The sequence below is a fragment of the Notechis scutatus genome, chromosome Z (genome assembly GCF_049901735.1).
Source record: "Notechis scutatus isolate UNSWTSFEM ecotype Mainland chromosome Z, rNotScu1.2, whole genome shotgun sequence".
In the NCBI taxonomy this organism is placed as follows: domain Eukaryota; kingdom Metazoa; phylum Chordata; class Lepidosauria; order Squamata; family Elapidae; genus Notechis; species Notechis scutatus.
Genome location: NC_142025.1, coordinates 107,751,672 through 107,763,017, shown reverse-complemented (window position 1 = coordinate 107,763,017; position 11,346 = coordinate 107,751,672). Strand labels below are relative to the sequence as shown.

At 34.1% G+C, this 11,346-nt stretch overlaps 1 protein-coding gene across 1 annotated transcript; it reads left to right on the top strand.

The window, feature by feature from the left end:
• The first annotated feature begins 4,101 nt into the window (after positions 1 to 4,101).
• LOC113425631 (olfactory receptor 14A16-like) lies at positions 4,102 to 5,028 on the top strand. Its single transcript, XM_026687855.2, has one exon. It carries the CDS (start codon positions 4,114 to 4,116, stop codon positions 5,026 to 5,028), a length of 915 nt encoding a protein of 304 aa, XP_026543640.2. The 5' UTR covers positions 4,102 to 4,113.
• The last annotated feature ends 6,318 nt before the right edge of the window (positions 5,029 to 11,346 follow it).

Genomic DNA, 11,346 nt, shown 5'->3' with positions numbered 1-11,346 from the left:
AGTCCTTTTATACTGAGCCAATCAGGGGTGGCTCTGGCTCCCGCTCACAGAGCGGACCGGAGTGAAGACTTTGGCAAGATGCAGCATTATTATTGTTGAAAATCTTGTTCCCCGTTGTTAAAAGAAGTACGGAGATGTCAGAGTTCATAGTTGTAATAGGTTGCATCTCATTTTGTGGTAAACTCTCCTGAGTGGAATAGAGGTTTGTATTTGATGGGAGATTGCTTTTTAAAATCAAAGTATGACTTTCCCTATGATTTTTGAAAAAGGGGATTTATTAATTCATTCTGCCAATGTCTCAATTCATTTTTAAAAAAAACTTCCAATGTGATTAACATGTGTAATACCACCTAATGAATGTCAAGAGTTATGCTCTAAGTAAAGATTTTTTTTCTTCTGTTTAATTACATATTTGATTAAAACATGTTTAGGAATCTATTATTTATGTATTCGATTTAAAGTTTATTATGCTTTTTTTTTGCCAAATAGGTACTAGAGCATCTGAGAAAAACATTCCCATCTGACTATCCCATAAAATACACACATATACACACATATTGCAGCAGAAGGCAATATCTACACTCAAGATTTCCAAATAAAAGATACAGCAATTTATTGTTATATATTCACTAGATTTACATTGTTTTTCTATTAGAAGTTCAAAGTGCCATTCATACCACATCCACCAATTTTCTGATTCTACCACAATCCTATACGAGTAGTGAGTGAGAGTTTGAGACTGATTCAAATAATCACAGAAAACTTCCATTGTTGAAAATTAACTTTAACAGGGAATTTCCTAATCCAAGGCAATCCTTTTGATCAGTGCCTGAAATAACAAAACTGGAAATAGGGAGGTTAACAATGTGCTTTGTTATAATAGCAGAAAACTCTGTGAATGGATAAGTGGCAAATAGTTTCTTTTAAGGGGTTTGAACAAGAATGGAAAATGGATTTAATAAATCTAATTGAGGAACACTCTTATCTGTGATAAGAGCTCTGGCTTAAATTTTGGCAATCCTGCCCTACAAGCTTGTTTCAATTTAGTTTGATCTAAAGCCAGTATATGAATATCTAAGAAATCAAACCACTTGAACAACCAATCAACAAAAGAACCAATCAACTGCTCAGAATTTAAATATAGCTCCAAATGAACAATAATTCAAATGACCAACTGACCACACTGGCACACAAGACATTTATAAACTAAAGAGAATAGGACAAGAAAATCCTGCTTCTGATGTTACCTAGTCCGGTAATGAAATGATCAGAAACTAAATTGAAACAAGCTTGGAGAGCAAACCACTCTCCATTTTATCTGTTTTGTTTTGGGTTTTTTTTTTTAAGGGAAGAGAGATTGGCTTTTGAGATTGGACTTATTGCATTCAATCAATCAGCAATTGATAATAAATGGTATAAAGAAACAAATGTGGATATTTGATCAGGGACCAATAGAGTTAATATTTGAGGTGATTTGGGATTAAACTTTTATTTAATATGTTTATTATTGTTTTTCTGTTAACTGGTTTTTTTATTCATATAGTTTATAGATGACAGACTTACAATTTGTAAATAAAGTTAGTATAATATTTTAAATTATTTTGGCCTGTTTTGTAAGGGGTAGAAAACTAACATTGCTGTATTATATTAATCAGCATTCAACGAGGGAGAATGTTATGTGTATACATGTTAGACTTTTTTCTTTTTCTTTTTTTAATATACTGTTTCTTTTTAATGTCTTTTTGTTGTGTTTTTTTTTATTCTTTTGTCCTTTTTAAAGTATTCTGATATTTTGTATTTTAACCTTCTTTTAACAAACTATTTTTTTCCAGAAAAAAAATGAAGTAGGATAGAGAAAATGTGAGGTTGGTGGTTGGTTCAAGTACAATTGAATGGAAATGAATCAGCGTTCACCTAGTGAGAATGTTTTGTGAGTGTGCTCTGACATGCCCATCTTGCATTTGCTACTTCCATGGCCTGATACTCTCTTTATTCTGTTCATGCTTTACACTTCTTTTTATTTGCAATTATCTCCACATATCAATATGCCACTTCCCTGCAGTTATGTCCTACAGCTCTCTCTTAAATGACATATGGCGAATCAAACTCTGGTGTCTTAATTTTTGTTTCTGGAATTCTCAAAAGATTGGCATCTGCAGCTTTTGCACTTCTTATTCTTCATATTATATCTGGCAACAGTAACAGTAAATCATCTCATCATCTGCAGTAGCTTTTGACCATCAGCTACACAGTCCGATGTACTTGTTTCTAATGAATTTGGCTCTGCAGGACTTGGGCATTATTTCAGTCATTGTCCCCAATTCCATGATCAATTATCTCATAGACACCAGACACACCTCTTACTTTGGTTGTGTTGTTCAAATCTTTCTCTTTCTCTCCTTTGAAGCTTCTGATTTCTCCCTCTTGACAGTCATGACATATGATCATTATGTTGCCATTTGCTATCCCCTGCACTACGTAATGGTGATGACTTGGGAAGTCTGCACTGAAATAATAATTCTAGTGTGGATCATAGGGATTCTCTATGCAATATTGTCTAAAAGTTTTTCTTGTGTAACTATTATCATTCCACTAGATTTCTATTGGTTTTCTGAACTTTCTTTTCTGCCTTTTCTCTTTGTAATTTGCAGAGTTATTTTCTACCTCTGCATTAATAATGTAGGTATACCTAGCCAAGGTCAAGCTCTTCCCCTGCCTGTGGCATGCAGAATAGAGGTTGGGATTTTTAAAAAAATGGAGGTGAAAGATACTCACAAATGATGAAATTATATGCTGGAAAATCTTCTCCCTTGGTTCATGTTTCACCTCTCACAATTCACACTGCAACTCTCCTTCTGTTAACAATCTGAAATATTAATGTTCTGTGGGGTAAGGTAACTAACTGGTCATAGAGGTAGCCGTAATACTCTTAATGGCCAATTATGTTAATAAGCACAAAGGAACCAACATTACACATGTTTACTAAGTATATTATTAATCACAAACAAGTAAGTTTCATTTTGGTGTACAACTCTCTAGAGAAAAACAAAACAAAGATTAATAAACATTCAAAATAGAAATCTCTACAACTGCAGATTGATGATGATAATTTGTTTTACATCTGCAGATAGTACATGATAATTTGTTGGACAGCAATGACCTAGTGGTAAGATATGTAACACTTTTTAATACATAGAAGACATAATCTTTAAAGACAAGTCAGTTATAAATTGAAAATTTAACAAATCAGTTATTTTCATCTTTTATGGAGCAAATTAGTATTTATTTCCATATGCCTTAGTATTGTATCTCAGGATTGGCTTTATAATTTTTTTGCAGAAGAGAATTTAAGTAAATTGGATAAGATAGTTTTCTAGTGTAGTGGAATGAGAAGTAAGTAAGTAAAGTTATATCAGTTTTTTTAATTTAATAACATCCCATTAAATAAGCTCAGGAATTTTGTATATATGTATTTAAAGACTTTTTATTCTATTTTTAGTCTAAAATATGTGAGGAAAACTGAGAAAAAGAAATCATCTCTATCCTTTAAATAAAGACATAATAATGCAGGCAAATGCACACTCAAAGAAAAATTATACAAAGAGGAAATTTCTGCTCCCAAGATTTCCAAGTAAAAAAAGACTTGGCATATTAACTCATTATTTATTTGCTAAATATACATTGCCTTTCTTCTAGAACTACAAAGTAACAGATATAAGACATTCTCCAATTTTCCAAGAGTATCACAATACTATAGCTGAAGTAAGACATCATGATGGGTCCAATTATTCCGAGTAATTTTCCATTGATGAAAATAAATGTGAAGAGTGTTTTTTTTACTCCTAGGCAATTGATCAGTACATGAAGTAACAGAACTGAAAAGAGGAAAGAAGGAAAAATATGAAGTTAGTGATTGGTTCCTTAGTATGGGTGGATTGAAATTGTCAAGTTGATCCTACATCTGTTTTTCATTCTCTGATTCTCTGTTCATTCTGTCCATTATTTACATTTCTTGATGTTTTCTATATCAAAATGCCACTTCCCAAATGTTATCTAACTACATCTCCATTTTCTATATCCTTGCAGTTCTTCCAACTTTATTACAAATGAAACATGAAGAATCAAACCACAATGCATTACTTTCTGCTTCTGGAATTCTCAAAAAATCGGGATCTGCAGCTTTTGCATTTTTTCATATTCTTTATGTTATATCTGGCAACTGTAACAACAAATCTTCTCATCATCTCTGCAATAGCTTTCGACCATCGCCTGCACAGCCCCATGTACTTCTTTCTCATGAATTTAGCTCTGCAGGACATTGGCATTGTTTCAGTCATTGTGCCCAAATCCATGATAAATTCTCTCATGGGTAGCAGACACATCTCTTATTCTGGTTGTGCTGCTCAAATCTTTCTCTTTCTCTTCTTTGGAGCTTCTGATTTCTCTCTCCTAACAGTCATGGCATATGATCGATATGTTGCCATTTGCCATCCACTACACTATGAGAGGGTAATGAATTGGAAAGCCTGCATTGTAATAATTCTTCTAGTGTGGGTTACAGGTATTCTGTATGGAACGTTGCATACTACTGGCACTTTTTCCATCCTTTTTTGTTCTAATGTGGTCAACCAATTCTTCTGTGATATTCCACAGTTGCTAAAACTATCCTGCTCTGGCATAAATCTATTTGAGGTTGGAATTCTTGTGGCTAGTTTCATTGTTGGATTCGGTTGTTTTACTTTTATAATTGTATCTTATGCAGTGATCTTCAAGGCAGTGTTAAGAATCTCTTCTGAAAAAGGAAGGCAAAAAGCTTTATCCACTTGTATTCCCCATCTTATGGTAGTGTCTATGTTATTATTAAGTGGATGCTTTGCCTATCTAAGACGTTCCTCTAAAACTCCATCATATTTAGATTTTGGGTTGACTGTTCTGTATGCCCTCCTTCCACCCCTGTTCAATCCAATCATCTATAGCATGAGAAATAAGAATATCAAATTTTTCCTTTGTCATCTATGGAGATTTTGACAGATTCTTTTAATGATCTTTATCATTAATGATGTTTATATCTCCCCTCTTTGGAAAAGCTTTATAGCTCCTGCTGCTTTAAGAATGTTCAAAACATTCTTAAAGATCCATCTCATTCTGGGCACCCTATTACCATCTGGCAGACTGTTCAGGATAATAAAAACAAGGACAAATAGGCTGAAAAACACTTTCTATCCCAGAACAGTAACTATTTTGAATTCTGCTGTATCGTGAAATATTAATGCAATATCAGGAGTTTTCAATTCAATTGTATAGAATGTGAAAGATGTGTAATTGTGTTTTATTTTTATAGTAATAATGTACACTAAAGATGGCATTTAATTTCATTGTATGAGGTACAACGACAATAAACTAAACTATTCTGTTCACTTTTTTCCTCTTTCTTTGTCTTCTCTGAATAAAGGGGGAAAGGATAAAGGGATGCAGGTATATTTAACCTTTACACCAAGAAGAACTCAAGAAGTTACTCAGCAAACATTCTGCATCCTTAATTGTTGTTATAAAACTTTAAATGTAGTTGATTGGCAGCCTCTTGATTTTTGGAGAGGTGAATACCAGGATCTAGTACATTTGTACGAAACAAACATAATTGTGAAGTTGTTTAAACTATGTGACCTATTTGAGGCATGTTATGTTTAAGCACGGTTTGTAAGATATGAGCAAGAAAAAAGTCCAATCCAAAATGGCAACGAAGAAATGATGTTGACCAGAACAATCAAGAACTGGTAGAGCTGAAACCTTTTTGAGGTAATCAAGATTTCTAGAAAAAAATCTACTTGTCCAACAAAAAGAAACTTGCAGTACCATGAAAAGCTATGTTCTATCCTTTTCATATATCAATATACATTTTAAATAATAATTGATGTTGTATCAAAATACTGATGTATTGATTTTATCAATGTGACCAAATTTGCCCCTACATAATAATAACGTAGGTTTTCTTTCTACTGACCTATGGAAGCATTAGAATCTTATACTTTCTATTACATGTTCTGCCCTCCCAAAAGGATGTTCATTCATTTTCTCATTTTCTACCAATAGTTTTTATTCTTTCAATCCAGCCAAAGCTAGGTACAATTAGTGAGGGGTTGGTCTTCCCACCAATTTTCTTCTAGAGATGTTCTTACAGGGCATTTTTCTTGATTTCTATGGATTTATTTTATTATTTATTCTATTATAACTTTTCTAAGTCTGAATGGGCTTACATTTCATTTCATTCCCTGAACTTTGTTTTAGGTATGTATCAGTAGAATTATCAGGCAGCCACTTTCTTCCTACAAAGGAGTGTGGCTTGCAATATAACAGTGCAATAATCATGCTTTCTTGGACTCCCACACAAATGCCACCATGTTCTATTATTTTGTTGTATAACTACTGACATTCCACTTGGTTTCTATAGGTTTCCTGATATTTCTTTTTGGCCTTTTCCCTTATAATTGGCAGAATTATTATCCATCTCTAGGTATGTGAATATAACTAGCCAAGGTCAATGTCTGGTTCCTGCTGGAAGGCTGCCATTCTGAAAGGGAGAGGGGTTATGCTTCTTGGGGGTATGTTTCTTGGGGTTGAATGCTTTGAATGCTTTTGTTATGCCCCTGAAAGAATCTGATTCCAAGGGGGAGGCTGAGCAGCTGACAGGGAGTGGGAGTGTGGCTCCATTGGCTGTGGAAGATACTGCGGAAGGGCAAAGTCTGGCTGGGCAAAGCAGGGGAGAGGTAGAGCAAGGAAGAAGGAATTCAGAGGAAGATCCAGGCCCACCCCTTCTTTGTCCTAGGGTATGCAGGGAGGAACAGAGAAGGGAGAAATGTGAGTTGCATGGCTTATAGGGGAGGAAAGGGACCTGATTCCCTTCATTAGCTGCAGCTGGGAACACAATGTTTAAAAAAGGATGTTGTGCACAGCAACTTGTTGGAAGCAAATTGTGAGTTATCTTTTATTCTCAAGGCTTATCTGAGTTCCTGGCATCTTCCCAACTCTGTGTGTTTGTTGGCCTTTGAAGTCTGCAATTCCTTATCCTGCCCTGTCCAGTTAATTGCTGCAGCATAGTTTGTGTGGATTTTATTTACAGTTTATATGTATTTTGTTTTTGGACCGAATTTCCTCCACTTAAAGACTGTTCATGGGAGAGGTTTTTTTCCAGCCAAAGGTAACTGGACATTGGGGGCAAAGTTGGAAGTATTAAAGGGACTTTTCTTACTTATGTGACTGTGTGGCCATTGTGCCATGCCCCGGGTCATCACAACTTTTGCTTTTGCTGTAGCTGCATGGGAATTAGTGTTGGGGACTGATCGCTCAGGATGGATTCCCTCCAGCCAGTTCCAAACTGTTACCCAAGGCCATGGTGCCCTGAGGATGACCTGTTATCACCATCCTACCTTGAAGTTCTCATAAAATCTTTGTGGCATCATATTGGCTATTGGTGGACATGGGGCACTGGGTGAGGATTGAACAGGAGAAATCAGCTTAATGCTTCACAAAGGAAACTTCAGAGTCCACCTGACTTCTCTGCTATCACTTCTCTCAGTAAAAGTTCCATTTGAACTATGATTGTTTCAGGAGTCATGCTTTCCTGAGAAGATAGCTGAGACAGGTTCTTAAAGTCAAGCTCTTCCCCTACATGTGGGATATAGGATAGAAGGTGTTGTGATTCAATAAAAGTGAATAACCTAAATGCAAATTAGGGGTTGAAAACCTGCACACTTTATTGGTCCTTATACAACAACTTGGGATTGGACCAGATATATGTTTTTATTTCTCTTTAAAGCAAGTTAAGTATTATTGTTGAATATGTGCTTACATGGCATTTAACTTTGTTGAAAAAAATGCTGAGATGTCAAGAGTTCAAAGGTGCAATATGTTGTGTCTCATTTTCTGTCCAAACTATACCTTAAACATTATTTGTTTGTGTTGGATGGGATACTGTCTTTTCCAACTGATTTTCATTTCTTTCTGATAGTTGGATAAGAGGATTTATTAATTTATTCTGCTCTTATTTGAGGTCCTTTGATTGAATGTATTTAACAGTGGTATAATTGTGTGTTGATCATGATGTGAATATCAAAATAGCAGTTATGTCATAACACGTACTATCATTTTCTGTTTAATAATATGCTATTAAATACATGTTTAATAATCTTGTATTTATGTATTAATTTAAAAGCTATTTATGCTACTTAGGCTAGATATTAGGCTAATATCTCATAGGAAAATTGAGATAAAAGCATTGTCATCATTTACAATTTACATAAACACACAAAGAGAGAGATTATAAAAGGAGGAAATGTCTGCTCTCAGGGTTTCCAAGTAAGAAATATAGCAAATTATTTTTATATTTATTGGGTAGATTTACATTTCCTTTCTTATAGAAGCACAAAGCATCATACATTGGAATTCTCAAATTTTCCAATACTACCACAATACTATAAAAGTGCAGACAATTTATGAGTCCAATTATTCTGAGTAATCTTTCATTGATGAAAATGGACCTAAACCAACTTTTTTCTACCCTTAGCCAGTAGTTTTGATCACGACATGAGATAACACAACTGAAAGAGGATGGGTAAAATTGGGGGAAAGTGTACTCTGATATGCCCATCTCTGTTTTCTATGTTCTGATCCTCTGTTCCTTCTCCCCATGCTTTAAGTTTCTTAATGTATTCTATTCTCACCACATATCATACCTTTGTTTATTTTTATAGTTGTATTTTATGCAATGATTTTCAAGACTGTGTTAAAAATCCCTTCTAAACAAGGAAGGCAAAAAGCCTTATCCACCTGTATTCCCCATGTTACGGTAATGTCTATATTATCATTAAGTGGATGCTTTGTCTATCTGAGACCTTCCTGTAACACTCCATCATACTTAGATTTTGGTTTGAGTGTTCTGTATGCCCTCCTTCCACCCCTGTTCAATCCAGTTATCTATAGCATGAGAAATAATAATATAAAACTTCCTATTAGAGAGAACAGATCTAGACAACAGATCTAGAAGAAAACCAAGAACTAAAAGCAAGACAAGAACCATCCTATACAGGCAGTAACATGGATAGAGAAATTACCCTGTTTTCAATTAACATTAACGACTTAAATTCACTATCTAAAAGGAAACAGACACTTGAGAAACTTAAAAAACAAAATGCAGATATCACATGTATACAAGAAGGTCACATTCCAGAGTACCAAATCTCCTAATTTGGGTAAAATGTATTGGGCTCTTTCAAACCAAAAGAAAAGGGGCATTGTAGTATATGTAAAAGATTGGCTGCAACATAAGCAGATATATAAAGATGAAGAAGGGAGAATGCTATTTATAGAAATAATGCTAAACCAAAAAAAGATGTTATTAGCTACAATATATGCTCCAAATATAAATCAAAAAGAATTTTATTCTTGGCTTCACCATAGGATAGTAGAAACTGAATACTCAAATATATGCATAGTAGGAGACTACAGTGCAGTCCCAGATATGGATAAATACTATAAAAGCTCTAAAAAGAATAAAAGAAAGAGGAGAACACTCCCGTCCACCTTTAACAGCATAAAGATAGAACTAAATTTGAAGGATGCATGGAGAGAATTAAATCCCACTAAAAAACAATACACATTCTTCTCCAATCCGCACCATTCCTGGTCAAGAAGAGACCTGATATGGATAGACACGGGTTTAATGGAGAATATTGAAAAGATAGAGATATTACCAAACACATGGGCCAACCATAACCTGATCCAAATTAAATGGAAAGGAAATAGAAAGATTGGAAGATGGACACTTAACAATAATGTGTTAAGGGATAAAAAATATATTATAATGATAAAAAAATTAAAAATATTCTCTGAAATCAATAAGAGAGAACACACATCCCTACAGAATTTATGGGACACAACAAAGGCCTATGTAAGAGGTTTAACTATTGGTTATGGTATTAAAAGGAATAAAGAAAAAAGCCAACAAAAGGATTGGCAGGAGAAACTGAAAGACCTAGAAATTAGTACACAAAGAGATCCGAGTAATCAAAATATTAAAAAAGAAATAGATTTGGTGAAGCATAAAATAAATTTGAGTGTATAGGAGGACCTGGCTAGGAAAATCAAATTAGCAAAACAAAATTATTTCGAAAATGCGAATAAGCTAGGGAGATGACGAAGAAATTATTATAACAAGGTAGAATACATCGATGATAGAAAAATGTAAATGTAACTATCACTCAAACCTTGCTGTAAAATGCATATATGTATATAAATATGTTTGTTTGTTTGTTTTTAATTGCATAAATGTTGAATAAAATATTTTTTTCTTAAAAAATATCAAACGTGTCCTTTCTCAACTCTGGAGGTTTTGATAAATTCTTTTAAAGTTCTTTCTATTCTCTTCATTATGTTTTTTTCCTGTCCTTTCTTTTACTTCTATGAATAAAAGAATATGGTAGAAAGGTATAGTTGGAATGCAGCCAATCCAGCCTCTCAGACCAAAAGAATTGAGCACTCCATATGTTGCTTAGGCAATGTGCTACATTCCTAATTACTGTCAATACACTTTACCAATGCTATATATGGATGTTTAGCAGCTCTGACATTCCATAGACTGATAATTCTTGTTGTTTAGTGAAGGAAGATACAGAATGTATCTTCAATTGGTGGTGTGAGAGTTTTACATGTTTTATTTTTTATACTGTTTCCATCTTCCCTTAAAACATTAATAAAATGAGCTGAGGATCCAGTTGAAACTAAATTTAAAAACTAAAGTCCAAATGAAACTAAATTTTTAAAAAGTAAAAATCTTTTGATGTTTTTTTTGGGGGGTGTGTGTGTGTGTTGGGGTGTTTTATTCTAACTTCTTCAAACCACCAAATAAGTTACCCAGACCTAATTCACATATCAAAGGATAAGGTCTGTAAACAGAAATAGAATTAATTAAATTAGGTCTCCCAGCAGAATTTCATGTTTGTAAGAATAAACATAATAGATGACAAACTTACACACACACACATACACACACACATGCCTATCAAGTGTCATCCTAGAATCAGCACATAGACACTTCTACATCCCAGACAGGCTTCCCTATAAAAGTATGTCCTTGTACCCCACTTCTCTATCCTATCCTATCCTACCCCACCCAAATATCTTATAAACACTTATAATCTCTTATAATCTCTTATAATTAGGTGCTACTTAATAACAACAGCAGAGATACCAAAGTGTGGCCATTTTCTGCATTAGTCAATACAGGTAATCCTCAATTTACAACCACAACTGAACAGATTTTTCTGAATAAAAATAAAAGAAACAGTTGCAAAA